Raw genomic sequence first — 18,085 nt, 5'->3', positions numbered from 1 at the left:
AACACAGGTTAATTTTATCCATAATATTTTCTGTGCAAATGGAAATAACTCAAACTGGATAAATAGTTCTCTAAAATAAGATATGATGCAATTTTTCAAACTATAATCCATAATATAATAACAACAACCAGTGATGACTAAGTTCTCTAAAATTAGATATGATTTAACACTCAAACATTGTTAGAATCAGCATATCAAAGAACCAAAGAATTCAATATTTGATGAAATTAAACAAAAGTTTAATTTAGGACCCTTTGGACCTCAATGTGGTATTATCTTATTAATAATGAAAAGCTCAACCGTTTACAAGTTCTTAAACAGGAGGGGGGTGGGAGTGACCCAAGGGGACCCACCTTATATTTCATTTGATTTGTTTTATGGTCCCATACAAGAATATATATATGGTTTCGGGGTGGGGATCTTGACCATTTACAAGTTTTCAAAAAGAAGGGGGGTGGGGGTTACCCCAGGGGACTTTCCCTCAATTTCATTTGATTTGTTTTATTGTCCCATTCAAGAATATATATGGTTTAGGGGTGCGGATCTCAACCGTTTACAAGTTATCAAAAAGAAGGGGGGTGGGGGTTACCCCAATGGACTTTCCCTATATTTCATTTGATTTGATTTATTGTCCCATACAAGAATATATATGGATTAGGGGTGAGGATCTCGACCATTTACAAGTTCTCAAACAGGAGGGGGTAGGGTGACCCCAGGGGACTCGCCTTTTATTTCATTTGATTTGTTTTATTGTCCCATACAAGAATATATATGGTTTCGGGGTGGGGATCTTGACTGTTTACAAGTTTTCAAAAAAAAAGGGGGGTGGGAGTGACCCCCCTGGACTTCCTCTATATTTCATTTGATTTGTTTTATTGTCCCATACAAGAATATATATGGTTTAGGGGTAAGGATATCGACCGTTTACAAGTTCTCAAACAGGAGGTGGTGGGGGTGACCCAAGGGGACTCGCCTTATATTTCATTTATTTTGTTTGATTGTCCCATACAAGAAAATATATGGTTTCGGGGAGGGGATCTTGACCGTAAACAAGTTTTCAAAAAAAAAAAGGAGGTGGGGGTTTCCCCAGGGGACTTTCCCTCAATTTCATTTGATTTGTTTTATTGTCCCATTCAAGAATATATATGGTTTAGGGGTGCGGATCTCAACCGTTTACAAGTAATCAAAAAGAAGGGGGGGTGGGGGTTACCCCATGGACTTTCCCTAGATTTCATTTGATTTGTTTTATTGACCCATACAAGAATATATATGGTTTAGGGGTGGGGATCTCGACCGTTTACAAGTTCTCAAACAGGAGGGGGTGGGGTGACCCCAGGGGACTCGCCTTTTATTTCATTTGATTTGTTTTATTGACCCATACAAGAATATATATGGTTTGGGGTGGGGATCTTGACTGTTTACAAGTTTTCAAAAAAAAGGGGGGTGGGGTGACCCCCCCTGACTTCCTCTATATTTCATTTGATTTGTTTTATTGTCCATTACAAGAATATATATGGTTTAGGGGTGCGGATCTCAACCGTTTACAAGTTATCAAACAGGAGGGGGGTGGGGGTGACCCAAGGGGACTCGCCTTATATTTCATTTGATTTGTTTTATTGTCCCATACAAGAAAATATATGGTTTTGGAGTGGGGATCTTGACTGTTAACAAGTTTTCAAAAAAAAAGGGGTTGGGTGTTTCCCCAGGGGACTTCCCCTCAATTTCATTTGATTTGTTTTATTGTCCCATTCAAGAATATATATGGTTTAGGGGTGGGGATCTCGACCCTTTACAAATTATCAAAAAGAAGGGGGGTGGGGGTTACCCCCATGGACTTCTTCTATATTTCATTTGATTTGATTTATTGTCCCATACAAGAATATTTATGGTTTCGGGGTGGGGATCTTGACCGTTTACAAGTTCTCAAAAAGAAGGGGGTGGGGGTGACCCCCATGGACTTCCCCTATATTTTCATTTGATTTGTGTTATTGTCCCATACAAGAATATATATATGGTTTAGGGTAGGGGATCTCGACCGTTTACAAGTACTCAAACAGGAGGGGGTTTGGGTGACCCAAGGGGACTCGCCTTTTACTTCATTTGATTAGTTTTATTGTCCCATACAAGAATATTTATGGTTTCAGGGTGGGGACCTTGACCATTTACAAGTTTTCAAAAAGAAGGGGGATGGGGGTTACCCCAGGGGACTTCCCCTCAATTTCATTTGATTTGTTTGAATGTCCCATTCAAGAATATATATGGTTCAGGGGTGGGGATCTCGACCGTTTACAAGTTCTCAAACAGGAGGGGGTGGGGTGACCCCAGGGGACTCGCCTTTTATTTCATTTGATTTGTTTTATTGACCCATACAAGAATATATATGGTTTCGGGGTGGGGATCTTGACTGTTTACAAGTTTTCAAAAAAAAAGGGGGGTGGGGTGACCCCCCCTGACTTCCTCTATATTTCATTAATTTGTTTTATTGTCCATTACAAGAATATATATGGTTTAGGGGTAAGGATCTCGACCGTTTACAAGTTCTCAAACAGGAGGGGGGTGGGGGTGACCCAAGGGGACTCGCCTTATATTTCATTTGATTTGTTTTATTGTCCCATACAAGAAAATATATGGTTTTGGAGTGGGGATCTTGACTGTTAACAAGTTTTCAAAAAAAAAAGGGGTTGGGTGTTTCCCCAGGGGACTTCCCCTCAATTTCATTTGATTTGTTTTATTGTCCCATTCAAGAATATATATGGTTTAGGGGTGGGGATCTCGACCCTTTAAAAATTATCAAAAAGAAGGGGGGTGGGGGTTACCCCCATGGACTTCTTCTATATTTCATTTGATTTGATTTATTGTCCCATACAAGAATATTTATGGTTTCGGGGTGGGGATCTTGACCGTTTACAAGTTCTCAAAAAGAAGGGGGTGGGGGTGACCCCCATGGACTTCCCCTATATTTTCATTTGATTTGTGTTATTGTCCCATACAAGAATATATATATGGTTTAGGGTAGGGGATCTCGACCGTTTACAAGTACTCAAACAGGAGGGGGTTGGGGTGACCCAAGGGGACTCGCCTTTTACTTCATTTGATTAGTTTTATTGTCCCATACAAGAATATTTATGGTTTCAGGGTGGGGACCTTGACCATTTACAAGTTTTCAAAAAGAAGGGGGATGGGGGTTACCCCAGGGGACTTCCCCTCAATTTCATTTGATTTGTTTGAATGTCCCATTCAAGAATATATATGGTTCAGGGGTGGGGATCTTGACCGTTTACAAGTTCTCAAACAGGAGGGGGTGGGGTGACCCCAGGGGACTCGCCTTTTATTTCATTTGATTTGTTTTATTGACCCATACAAGAATATATATGGTTTAGGGGTGGGGATCTTGACTGTTTACAAGTTTTCAAAAAAAAGGGGGGTGGGGGTGACCCCCCCTGACTTCCTCTATATTTCATTTGATTTGTTTTATTGTCCATTACAAGAATATATATGGTTTAGGGGTAAGGATCTCGACCGTTTACAAGTTCTCAAACAGGAGGGGGGTGGGGGTGACCCAAGTGGACTCGCCTTATATTTCATTTGATTTGTTTTATTGTCCCATACAAGAAAGTATATGGTTTTGGAGTGGGGATCTTGACTGTTAACAAGTTTTCAAAAAAAAAGGGGTTGGATGTTTCCCCAGGGGACTTCCCCTCAATTTCATTTGATTTGTTTTATTGTCCCATTCAAGAATATATATGGTTTAGGGGTGGGGATCTCGACCCTTTACAAATTATCAAAAAGAAGGGGGGTGGGGGTTACCCCCATGGACTTCTTCTATATTTCATTTGATTTGATTTATTGTCCCATACAAGAATATTTATGGTTTCGGGGTGGGGATCTTGACCGTCTACAAGTTCTCAAAAAGAAGGGGGTGGGGGTGACCCCCATGGACTTCTTCTATATTTCATTTGATTTGATTTATTGTCCCATACAAGAATATTTATGGTTTGGGGGTGGGGATCTTGACCGTTTACAAGTTCTCAAAAAGAAGGGGGTGGGGGTGACCCCCATGGACTTCCCCTATATTTTCATTTGATTTGTGTTATTGTCCCATACAAGAATATATATATGGTTTAGGGTAGGGGATCTCGACCGTTTACAAGTACTCAAACAGGAGGGGGTTGGGGTGACCCAAGGGGACTCGCCTTTTACTTCATTTGATTAGTTTTATTGTCCCATACAAGAATATTTATGGTTTCAGGGTGGGGACCTTGACCATTTACAAGTTTTCAAAAAGAAGGGGGATGGGGGTTACCCCAGGGGACTTCCCCTCAATTTCATTTGATTTGTTTGAATGTCCCATTCAAGAATATATATGGTTCAGGGGTGGGGATCTCGACCGTTTACAAGTTATCAAAAAGAAGGGGGTGGGGGTTACCCCCATGGACTTCCCCAATATTTCATTTGATTTGTTTTATTGACCCATACAAGAATATATATGGTTTAGGGGTGGGGACCTTGACCATTTACAAGTTTTCAATAAGAAGGGGGTGGGGGTGACCCCCTGGACTTCCCCTATATTTCATTTGATTTGTTTTATTGTCCCATACAAGAATATATATGGTTTCAGGGTGGGGATCTTGACCGTTTACAAGTTTTCAAAAAGAAGGGGGGTGGGGGTGGTCCCAGGGACTCCCCCAATATTTCGTTTGATTTGTATTATTGTCCCATACAAGAATATATATGGTTTAGGGGTGGGGATCTCGACTGTTTACAAGATAAAAGCACATTCTCAAATTGAAGGGGGTTGGGGGTAAGAATATATATGGTTTAGGGAGACTTAATTATCTACAAAATGTCTAATAATATAGCTTATTATCATGACCACTTAGGAAATAGATGATTTTCAAATAAATCTGTCACTCCAATTTTTATTGTGAGATAAGACAAGTCATAAAATAATAACAAGAGATAAATATTTTAAAATTCCACTTTTGGATATTAAAAATGGATTTGATTTGTTTTATTGTAACATACAAGAACAAAGGTATATGGTTTCAGGGTGGGGATCTTGACCGTTTACAAGTTATCAAAAAGAAGGGGGGTGGTAGTTACCCCAATGGACTTCCCCTATATTTCATTTGATTTGTTTTATTGTCCCATAGAGAACGAAAACCAATTTTGGGACATACAGCATACGTACTTACAGACAGACAAGGGTAAAACTTAATGCCCCCTCAACTACAGGCATAAAAGTGTGGCAAACTGATTTGCCAAACTGAAGGACAAACAGACAGAAAGACAGACAGACAGACAGACAGCCTACCAAAAAGTTTCAAACAATTTACCAATGATATTTCGCCAATAACTCAAATTTATTTCCATGAACCAGTAACAAAACACCAAAATAATTCTCTAAAATTAGATATGACTTAACCACTCATAAATCTCTAAAATTAGATATGATTTTATATCTATCAATTAAACACATTACTTTTCAAAACAAATAACTCAAACTTATTTCCATAAACCAGTAAAAAAACAGCAAAATACTTCTCTAAAATCAGATATGATGTTATATCTATTTCCATATTATAATCAAATTTAATTAATAGTTGCTAATATTTTTTCTTTCATGTGTCAAAAAATAATACAGATCTGCAACTTATCTATCAATGTCAAAAACTTTATCTCATAATAATAAACTGTTATCACAGAGATATGTCTCGCCTATTTGTTATTTTGATAATGCAAATGTTGAAATTAAAATTACAATACTTTAACATGTAAGTTATGCAAATATTAAAAGTCAATGAACCATGACTGAATGTACAGGGCTAAACAGTCTCCATGGAAATGAGATGTGCAAATGCTAATACAAATGCAAACCAAATACCATTGACTTATTATAAGTTGTTCCCTTTAAACAAACCTAAACACAAACATTAACTTGTAGACTATGTAAAAGTTTCAAAGTCAATGAACCATAATTAGGAGATGGGGTTATATAATCTTCATGGAAATGAAACTTGCAAATGCCAATACATTTGCATACCGAATATCATTGACTTAACATAAGGGGTTCATCTTAAACTGACCTAATCACAAACTAATACATGTAAACTAAGCAAAAGTTTCAAAGTCAATAGACCATGACTGAGAAGTAAGGACCAAATATTCTCCATGGAAATAAGATGTTCTCATGCTTCTACAACTGCATACCAATTATCATTGACCTACCACTAACGGTTCCCCTTAAACTGACCTAATCACAAACTGATACATGTAAACTAAGCAAAAGTTTTAAAGTCAATAGACCATGACTGAGGGGGCAGGGCCAAATAATCTCCATGGAAATGGGATATGCCAATGCTTATACAACTGCATACCAAATATCATTGACCTACCACTAGTGGTTCCCCATAAACTGATCTAATCACAAACTAATACATGTAAACTAAGCAAAGTTTCAAAGTCAATAGACCTTGACTGAGGGGGTGGGGCCAAATAATCTTCATGGTTATGAGATGTGCCAATGCTAATACAACTGCATACCAAATATCATTGACCTACCACTATTGGTTCTCCATGAACTAGACCTAATCACAAACTAATACATTGTTGATGCCGCCGACGCCGGAAACAGCATACCTATGTCTCGCTTTTTGACTACGTCAAGGCGAGACAAAAATAGATTATTATCTAATTAAAAACAAGTTCAGATTCAGCACTTGAAAGAACCCTATATATATTTAATTTATGTTCAAATATAACACACACAAACTGATTAATTTCCCAGGGGACCTGCCCTTTATTTCATATGATTTGTTTTTTTGTCCCATACAAGGATATATATGGTTTAGGGGCGGGGATCTTGACCATTTACAAGTTCTTAAACAAGAAGAAGGTGGGAATGACCCCAAGGATCTCACCTTTTATTTCATTTCATTTGTTTTATTGTAACATACAAGAATATATATGGTTTTGTGGTGGGGATCTAGACCGTTTACAAGTTTTCAAAACTAGAGGCTCTCAAGAGCCTGTGTCGCTCACCTGTATTTACTGATGCTTTGGAAATCATGTAAAATAAGGTTAAAATCATAATTAATAGTATTAGATATTAGATATTATAATGATATCTAAGATAATAACAAAAAACTGCAAAATTTTTGTAAAATTGCTAACTCAGGGGCAGCAACCCAACAACGGGTTGTTGGATCGTCTGAAAATTTCAGAGCAGATAAATCTAAAACTGATGAACATTTTTGCCACCTGTCAGATTTGCTCTAAATGCTTTAGTTTCAGAGATATAAACCAAAAACTGCATTTTACCCCTATGTTCTATTTTTAACCAAGTCAGCTATGATGGTTGGAAGGCAGGGTCATCGGACAAATTTTTTAAACTAGATACCCATTAATAATGATTATGGCTAAGTATGGTTAAATTTGTGTCAGTAGTTTCAGAGAAGAAGATTTTTGTAAAAGATTACAAAAATTTACAAAAAATTGTTAAAAATTGACTATTAAGGGCAATAACTCCTAAAGGGGTCGACTGACAATTTTGATCATGACAACTTATTTGAAGATCTTACTTTGCTTAACATTATTGCTGTTTACAGTTTATCTCTATCTATAATAATATTCAAGATAATAACCAAAAACTGCAAAATTTCCTTAAAATTACCAACTCAGGGGCAGCAACCCAACAACAGGTTGTCAGATTTGTCTGAAAATTTCAGGGCAGATAGATCTTCACCTAATAATCAGTTTTACCCCACGTCAGATTTACTCTAAAGGTTTTGGTTTCAGAGATATAAGCCAAAATCTACATTTTACCCCTATGTTCTATTTTTAGCCATGGCGGCCATCTTGCTTGGTTGGCGGGGTCATCAGACACATTTTTTTAAACTAAATACCCTAATGATGATTGTGGCCAAGTTTGGTTAAATTTGGCCCAGTGGTTTCAGAGGAGAAGATTTTTGTAAAAAGCTAACGACGATGGACGACTTATTGCTGGGCCTTCGGGCCAGGTGAGCTAAAAAAGGAGAGTAGGGGTTACCCCAGGGGACTTCCCCTAAATTTAATTTTCTTTATTTTATTGTCCCATACAAGAATATATATGGTTTAGGGGTGGGGATCTCAACCGTTTACAAGTTTTCAAAAAGAAGGGTGTAGTGTTTACCCCCGTGGACTTCCCCTATATTTCATTTGATTTGATATATTGTCCCATACAAGACTATATATGGTTTCTGGGTGGGAATCTTGACCGATTACAAGTTATAAAAAAAAGGGGGTAGGGGTTACCCCAATGGACTTCCCCTATATTTCATTTGATTAGTTTTATTGTCCCATACTATAAGTTATATGGTTCGCTACTGACCCCCTACGGATCCATAGAGGGTTAGTAAAATGCATAGGGGGTGAGGCCGAAGGCCAAATCTCCTATGGATTTTATTCACCCTCTATGGTCCGTAGGGGGTCAGGAGTGAACCGTATAACGAATTTATCGCACGCGGGACTTTTTCTGCTGCGTTTTGTAGAAAAATAAACAATGAAACACAACAACATTAATAGAAGACGTCACCATTAACAGTACCGGGTAGACGTGACGTCATGAACCCCCTATGAAATTTACTAACCCCCTACGGATCCATAGGGGGTCACCACGCGACGGCGTTAAACAAATCACAACGTGATAATTTACCCGCGGTGTGATAAAAGAATATATATGGTTTAGGGGTGGGGATCTCGACCGTTTACATCCTCAAATGATCTTGAGTTCAATATATTAAATATTTGACAGTAGTACTTCAATGAAGTCTGAAGTCTACATCTGCTTCATCAATTGTTTCCACTTTATTAGAATTGTCCACCAATTCATTTGTTTTCTTTAAAGTAAAGTTTCCAAATAAGCTTGTGATCTAATTTGATGATAACCATTCTTTTGGTGGAAACATTTTATATGGAGTTGTTTTTAGGGCGATCGCAAATGCCTTCATAACGAGGTCATTTTCAAGTTGTTTTTCACCTTGCTCAAAAAGCATACAATATAAAAATAAAAAGATGTGGTATTAAAATAACGTCTCTTACAATTTTGGTGAAATTTTACAACTTTCCTGGACCTTTTCAAAACCCAGCCTTTATTTATCAAAATCTTCGTGGTTTTCTTAGTTTACTTGGGAAATCTAACAAGCTGACATTTACATGTACAATGTATGTCGAAACTTTCTGATCGAAACTTTCAAAATATATTTCTGTAAATTTGAAAATTATCGCAATATGAAGAACACAACAGATTTTCAATGTTACCAGTCTACTAAATTTTTGTACAAGGCTCATTTTCAAACTTGACCTGTTGTCTGTAGAAAGCTACTGCATAAATTTTATTCAAATTAGATAACGATTAATTATGCTAGAAAATTTACAATTCGGACCAATGCTCGGACAGACAGACGAACGAACAGCATTCATATATTCCCGGCTGCAATGTGATGCTGAGGGGGACATCAAGAACAGATATGGGGTATATGTCAAGGAGACAATATTTCATCTCAGAAGTTAACTAACCAAAAATGTACACCCAGAGATCTCCACACGATCTGCAACAAACAGGAAAACCCACAACACGTAGTTGACAGTCACCATGAATATGCAATAATAATATTACACACATTACGTTTTGAATTCACAGTATTTCAAATTTTTCTGCATAAAGTCAGAATTCTACCAAATTGTCTTTGAATTTAATTACAACTAGGTAAAACCGTTTTAGTGAATTAAAACTAATGTCTCCCCTGTAGAAATCATTCTGGTAAAAAAAAGATTGTCATTGCAAGTAAGAATATATGGTTAATGCATGGAAATATGTACTGTTTCCATATATTTACCAATTTATGAAACGAGGGGGTAGGGCATGAGGGACATAATATATATTACACTTAATTGGTCTAGTCATGATATATTTATTTGAGTACATGGTTTATGGGTGGGTATCTGAACAGATATATAAGGGGCACGAACCACAGCAAAAACATATATGGTGAACTCAAAGGTGTTGTCTTGCTGATTGAGAATATATATATGATTTAGATGTAGCACGGGTAGTAACCTCGTCATATCGAGAAGCGTTTAGTACAGTGATTTTGTCATAGTTTGGTTAAGATGAACATGGTTGTGTTAAGTTACTTCCCCGAACGATTGCCTCAGTTCTTTTCAAACGAGCAAATAAAAAGCAAATAAGATGTTTTAATTTGCATTGTTAGTCAAACGATCTACATTGGAATTGTTGTTTTCAAGAAACTAACGCAGACTAAGCAAACTATCGAAATTGCTATGGTTTGGTTAAGTTATGACATGGTTCGGTTAAGTGTCCAGAAATTCGTCATGGTTTTGATCAAGTTTGTCATGGTTTAGATCCAAATTAATATATATGTGTTTCAGCTCAATATTGATAGTTTGTTTAAAAATGCTTGTAATTAAACGAAGTTACACAATTTACCAACTGACTAAGAAGAAAAAAAGCCTTTTAAACCAAAATTAGATGCTGTAATTGGCAAAGCGTACATTAAACAATTTAACTGTTCGTGACTTGTCTTTGTATGCAAATCGTACTACTACGAGTGTCTTGTAAAAGAAGTAGGAATAAATGATCACTCATGTAATCCCACATACAAAAACATCATTTGACAAGGATGAGATTTTGGTGATTCATAAGTCCTTGTAATAGCTTCAATGAAAATTACTTTGAGCAGCAAATCGGAGGACTTACCTTGTTTGTATTGGATACCTAAGCTTCACAAAATTCCATACAAACAGCAGTACATTGCCAGCGCATCTGCATGTTCGACGAAAGAATTGTCCATTAGACTGACAAAGATTCTTTCCGCAATGAAAGAGGGTTTTCAGAAATACTGTGAAACTGTTTACTCGTGTAGTGGTATTAACCATATGTGGATTTTAAAAATCTCTTAAAGACCTTCTGAATAAATGTAAATCTCGATCTTTCTCTGAAATTAGTTTTATAAAAACTTTTAATTTTTCAAACTTGTATACCACCATTCCCTATGTGTAATTAAAAAATCGTCTAAAAGAAATTTAAATCTACAATGCTTTTCAACATAAAAATTCGGCATATTTTGTAAATAGTGAACAAAAAATAAAACATGTTACACAGAGGAACAAGTGACCAGTATGCTGGAGTTTCTTATTGACAACATATTTGTTGAATTTGGAGGTAGACTTTCTCACCAAAGTGTCGGTATTTCTATGGGAGCGAACTGTGCGGCAGCGACCTCTTCTTATCTTCACATGAGTCGGAGTTCCTTTCGGACATTTGTAAAAAAACAAGAAGATCAAAGAAGCCAGATCATTTAATTTCACATTCATATATATTGTTCTTTTCATTAACAATCCAAACTTTTCTGATTGAATTCCATTAATATATCCCAAAAAAATAGAAATTAAAGGAACAACAGACATGGCTTCCTCTGTCCTATATTTAGACTTATACCTCGAATTTGACATGAGCGGTCATCTTAGTACCTGAATCTATGACAAACGAGACGATTTTAATTTTAAAATTATCAGTTACTCCAACCTTAGTAGCAATATACCAACTTCTCCTGTATATGGGATATACATTTCCCAACTCATTCGATATTCAAGAGCTTGCAGATGCTACTCAGACTTTGTAAACCGTCACCAGTGTCTGAACAGAAAGTTGATGAACCAGTGGTATGTCAAAGAACGTCTCGTCCTTTTTCCAAAAAAGTTCATCGGAAGACCTTGTGGGTAAATATTCCTTTTCAACTTCACAAATAATAATAAACGATGGTCTTTAAGTATAGATTCTAAGTACTGACGTTGTTTGTCACCTTAATGACGTGTTATGGCACTCTTTTATTTGTCTTTGTAAATTATTACTGTAACTGTTGAGTCTATTTTTGCCCCAATCCATTTGACGTGGCTCGGTACTTATACATCCCGTCATTGTGTTATTGTGCTATGGTAATTTTTTGTATTCTTGTCTTTCGTTTTTGCTTATGTGCTTTGTCTATATGCCTTTTTGTTTTTCTTTGTTGAAATATTTGTTTTGTTTTTATAGTGATTAAGATTATTACACAATGTTGCCTGCTGTACCCTTATTTTTTGACATTTTTACCTATTATGTCTGTTTATACAAAAAAGAAGATGTGGTATGATTGTCAATGAGACAACTATCCACAAGAGACCAAATGACACAGAAATAAACAACTATAGGTCACCGTACGGCCTTCAACAATGAGCAAAGCCCATACCGCACAGTCAGCTATAAAAGGCCCCGAAATGACAATGTAAAACAATTCAAACGAGAAAACTAACGGCCTAATTTATGTACAAAAAATGAATGAAAAACAAATATGTAACACATAAACAAACGACAACCACTGAATTACAGGCTCCTGACTTGGGACAGGCACATACATACAGAATGTGGCGGGGTTTAACATGTTAGCGGGATCCCAACCCTCCCCCTAAACTGGGACAGTGGTGTAACAGTACGACATAAGAACGAACTATAAAAATCAGTTGAAAGAGGCTTAATTCATCAGATGGATAAAAATACAAATACTACAATTAAAAAGTGGACGTGGCCGGGTACTTGTACATTCAAACAACAAAAAGACGCTAAGTACAAAGTTACTGACAGCTAGTTCAAAGCCACTAACAACTAATAAAATCATGCATCTAAGACTAAATTATCAATCCGTACACATTCATGTTTGTTTTGTTCACACATCGTCGTCAATATAATGGAATTTTATGCGACTGTCATACATGTGAGAGGTCAAGCTGGCTATAAACCAGGTTTAATCCACCATTTTCTACAGAAAACAATGTCTGTACCAAGTCAGGAATATGACAGTTGTTATCCATTCGTTTGATGTGTTTCAGTTTCAGTTTTTGATTTTGTCATTTGATTAGGGACTTTCCGTTTAGAATTATCCTCGAAGTCCCGTATTTTTGTTATTTTGCTTTTATGATTTAAATAGTAACTGCTCTTTCAAACTATCTTTTGAGATAATAATTACAAAAACAGAAAGCGCTGCTTCTGTTTCACATAGATTATTTTCTCCGTATGTCCATGATTGACTCTGTCGACGATATCGTGAGCGGCATCACTTGTAAAATTTGTAAAGACGTCTACTTAAAGTTGCAAAACGTATCAGCTAGTCAAAAAGTAATTTTTGTTCTACTTTTTTTTTCTACTTAACTATATATCTGTTGTTTTATTTTGAACCAGATGAATAAAAGGAGATGTGGGGTTATACGCCCATGCTATAGTATCCTAACTACAAAACTAACCAAACGATATCAAGAGGACACAATAAGTCTTCAACCATCCACGAAACTTTGGTTTATAAACTATTAGTAAAATTAATATAAAAATTAAAAAAAAAAAATAAACACAAGTTCCGAATTTAAATAAATGAAAAATCACAATTCCGAATTAGAATGAGGCCGATTTAATGTCAACTTTTATCAATTATTATTACGAACGAATAGAAATGACTATGTTCTTGTAATATTGTATACATTGGTTTTCTCATTTATATTTTTTTTACATATAATTTTGTCGGAGCCTTTTATAGCTTGCTAAGAGGTATGGATTTTGTTCATTGTTGAAGGCCGTACGACGACATATAGTTGCTTACATCTACGTCATTTTGGTCTTGGATGGATAGTTATCTCATTTGGCAATCAGACCGCATGTACTTAATATATATAATACTACATTGAATGTGCGTATATATGTCCTTTTGTATTCCAAATAAAACGATTTAAAAAAGAGTATTTCAATATATATAATGTCTGTTTATTTTGATCGTTACTCTTCCTTCATTCACGAATAGAATCACATAACTGAACCATGTTCAACATGAAATAAACCATGACACGAATGACCTAAACCATGACACCGAATATTCTGTAATCTCAAATTGTGTGCAGTAGGGGCTGTTTTTCGGGAAAATTGACGGCAGTTTTACATCATAACAAAATATGTGATGTAGCAGACAGTAAGCAAACCACTTTTCTTTATGCATTAGAAACGAATCACAACTTTTAAATTTTGACATACGCAAGCATTATTCTGTGTCAAATTAATAACTATATGATACAAATTTTGGTGTACTAACATATTAGCTATAAACAAAGATACTTACCAGCTTGAATTTGTTGTCATTAGTTCATTTAACAAACTATTCGAATGTTTAAATTTTGACACTGTTTGTCACCAAAAACACTTAACACAACCATGTTAATCTTAACCAAACTATGACAAAATCACTGTACTAAACGCTTCTCGATATGACGAGGTTACTACCCGTGTGTAGGGATATGAACATATTTCAAGCTATTTTACCATCAATGAATGGTATGTAGGGGGCAGGACATGTCCCTCATGATAAACTAGAAAGGCAATTAAGATTAAATATGGGTTAAGGATGGAGTTCTGAACCCTTTTTCTAGATAAATCTAAATAACATCATTATTTTATGAGGGACGGGGCATAACCCCCAGGGACAAACCCTTAGCTGCACTAAAAAAGGTCTTGCACATTCTGTGGCCTATGATCATGAATTGCTTACTACCACTTCATTTTAACTGATGTGGATAGTTGTCTCATAAGCAATCAGTCCACATCTCTTCATTTTCATATTGACATGGCAAGAAAGAATATGTTTGGTTTTAGGGTGACATATGAAATTAAATATTTGACCTTGACTTTTTATTTGACCTTGAAGGTCAAAGATCAAGGTCATCATCCATGGAATGTGACACATGATATTGAGGTGCTGCACTTGTGTGTCAAGTATGAAAAGACTTTGCCAAGGGAGAGGAAAAGGTGTGCTCCAGATAAGAAAATGTAAAAAAATCAAGTATTTTGACCTTGAGGTCAAAGGTCAAGGTCATTTGACGGTTTTGATTTTTATGATTAGATGAGATACACTGTCTTATTGTAATACATCTTCATGCCAAATATCATAAGCCAGTGTCAGAAGATAAATAAGTTTTCATGATTAAATACACGGATTATTGTGAAAAATATGTGAAAATTACACAGTTTTATTCTGTTGCCATGGTAACGGTGTAGGAGACCCCAGCTCAAAAATCATAAAACTTGTAGCACACATGTAAACCTTTATCGAAATATTTAAAACATTAAAAAATGCATTGTACTTTACAAGATTTCCTATCTTTTTGTTGACCTTTCTAGGAAGTATCTAAAAAATGTCCAAAATGCCCTTTTTGTTGAGCCTTCGACTTTTGTTGAAAAAGCGAGACATAGCGATCCTACATTCAATCGTCTTTGTCGTTGTTGTCGTCGTCGTTGTCGGCAGCGGCGTCCACAAATATTCACTCTGTGGTTAAAGTTTTTGAAATTTTAATAACTTTCTTCAACTTTCCTGGATTTCTACCAAACTTGGACAGAAGCTTGTTTATGATCATAAGATAATATTCAAAAGTAAATTTTGTAAAAAAAAAAAATCCATTTTTTCCGTATTTTACTTATAAATGGACTTAGTTTTTCTGCCAGGAAACATTACATTCACTCTGTGGTTAAAGTTTTTGAAATTTTAATAACTTTCTTAAACTATCCTGGATTTCTACCAAACTTGGAATGAAGCTTGTTTATGATCATAAGATAGTATCCAGAAAGAAATTTTGCTAAAATTTTGTTCCATTTTTTCCATATTTTACTTATAAATGGATTTAGTTTTTCTTCCAGTTAACATTACATACAGTCTGCAGTTAAAGTTTTTAAAACATTTTTTAGATTCATAAACTATCCTGGATTTTTACCAAACTTGGACAGAAGCTACTTACAATCAAAAGATAGTATAGAGAGAAATATTTTTATTAATTTTTTTCCTCATTTTTGTTGAGCCTGCGATTAAGAGCAAAAGTAGGCGAAACACTGGGTTCCGCAGAACCCTTACAAATTTTTAGACCGGTCAGCCCCAAAATATAGCTATACTCAAGCAAAAACATTTTGTCAAGTTTCGAAGGACGAATGATGCTTGTTATAAAATTCAACTCAAATATCAGCTAATATAACAATATCTAGCATATTCAGAGTAACAAAATTGTGACATTTTTGTGGAAATTTTGGGAAATTAAGCCTTTTCCAATAGATGGCACTGCAAATCTAAAATAAGCCTTAAATCAAACTTTAAAGCTAGATTTTTTTCTCTCTTGACTATCATAACATATGTGCAAAATTTCATTACATTTGGTTGACATGTCATGTGGACCCACTTATAAGCCTTTTGCATGGTTCTATCAAAGACTGGGTGTTAAATTTCTTAGTCATCTTGCATTTATTGTCCAAAGGTTATGTGGCAAATCAAGAATATTTGTAGCCCACAATTCAGTAAGCCAGTTCCCACAGTTAAACACCCTATAGTTCATGTCATGATGTACCAAATTTGTATTCTCCCTCTTTCGTGGAAAAAGTGAACAGATATAAGACTGACTCTTCCATCTGCTTAAGACAGCATATCAAGAACATTGACTTCGGCTCTTACGATACATAGACAGAACAAGCAGGTAGATGATATATATGGGTCGCGCGTATATCTTCGCAGTAGAAGACAACAGCTTTCGATGACTATATATGTACATAAAACTTCTTTGTTGAGCATCGTTTTAGATTTGGATATCTACATGTAACACAAATACAAAAATATATATCAAGTAATGGAATAAATTACTAAAATGAGGTATAGTCATGGAACATTTTGATTTTTCATGCTATTTCAATAAAAATTCATTTCTTTTCAATAAATCATTTTGAGATTATTTCTTGATAAACTTTTACATGTTTTATGAAATTTTCACAGTTGAAGGAGAAATGTTTGACTTTTCCTTGTTTATTTATAGATTGTTTTTGTTGAATAACTTTTTAATGTTCTAAATCAAACACAGATAAAAATAATTACGTAACATTTTCGGGTTATATTCAACCAAAAAAAAAAATATTTTTGTTAATATTTTAATATATTTAAGGAATGACTGTAATATTTTTTCTGTCTATGAAGAAATAACATCAAAAATGTGGTGCACACTGAATAACCCGCGTAGCGGGTTATTTTAAAGTGTGCACCACATTTATTATGTTATTTCGAATAGACAGAAAAAATATTACAGTCATTTCTTATAATTTAATTCTAAATTCTATTTTAAACTGGAGTACACCATGAAAAAACATTGATGACGTCACGGTCACATTACAAAATTATGTCTATGAGCTGATAAACAAAACACACCAGCCGATCAGAAGACGTGTTACATCCAAAATTAAATTATATGATCTTAAAACAATACCCCTTTGTACAATATTTTAGTTAAGAACTGATACAGGTGAATTACAGGTAAATATCAAGATGCCAATCCTTAAGAGGACCCCTAAGAATCCTTAATGTTGTTTTAGTCTAATTATCAAATGTTGGAGAAATGTGAACAAACCAGCATGTTATAGATTTAACCGACTAAACAGCCAGTAATGTGTACAATGTTTATGAATGCAACTAGGATTGTAATGGGAACACACACAAATCTTATATATTCTGTATGAATTGACTGCTGTATATTTTATATATCCTAAACCTTTTCATGATTTAATACCTAAAGCTTTTGAGTTTTTCAACAGATTTCTGGTATAAGGATTTTTAAAATAATACTGTTTGAAGTCAAATGGTCCATCATGATTATGAAGGAGATCCGCAAACAGTATCTCCAATCTCTGACATTTTAAGTGCCACAAACTCTGAGATTCAATGGCAGTTTTCCACTCTCTGTTTACCCTACTGCACACAAGTAGCAGATCTTTTCCTGGAAGAAACGACAGAATATTTTCAAAAACTTCCTTGGGTAATTCGGTTAGAGGAAATTCTTCCTTCTCCATCTGGCCTCCCATCATTTTAGTGATCAAAGTGAAAGCAAAAGTCACTTTTTTTTAAGTGGGGCTAAAACAGGTACTACAGCTAAAAAGATTTTTTTTATTAAAAATTTATTGACTATAAAAATGATTGAAGCCACACTCTTCAAACAA

The 18,085-nt window shown here is 35.3% G+C and overlaps 1 protein-coding gene and 1 long non-coding RNA gene across 4 annotated transcripts in view; both read right to left on the bottom strand.

Moving 5' to 3' along the window:
* LOC127728663 (F-box only protein 44-like) overlaps window positions 1-17,988 on the bottom strand; it is a 36,863-nt gene extending 18,875 nt beyond the window's left edge. For all 3 annotated transcript variants that reach the window (XR_007994301.1, XR_007994302.1, XM_052236272.1), the window contains exon 1: window positions 17,659-17,988. Coding sequence is in view for 1 of the 3 variants with exons in the window: in XM_052236272.1 (XP_052092232.1) it covers window positions 17,659-17,953 (295 nt within the window). In the remaining 2 variants the exon portion in view is untranslated. The remainder of the gene's footprint in view (window positions 1-17,658) is intronic.
* Window positions 1-18,085, bottom strand: part of LOC127728679 (uncharacterized) — a 185,259-nt gene that overhangs the window by 78,369 nt on the left and 88,805 nt on the right. The window lies entirely within an intron of this gene.

Source organism: Mytilus californianus, unplaced genomic scaffold (genome assembly GCF_021869535.1).
Source record: "Mytilus californianus isolate M0D057914Y unplaced genomic scaffold, xbMytCali1.0.p SCAF_2, whole genome shotgun sequence".
Lineage (NCBI taxonomy): Eukaryota > Metazoa > Mollusca > Bivalvia > Mytilida > Mytilidae > Mytilus > Mytilus californianus.
This window is presented reverse-complemented; position numbering and strand designations above follow the sequence as displayed.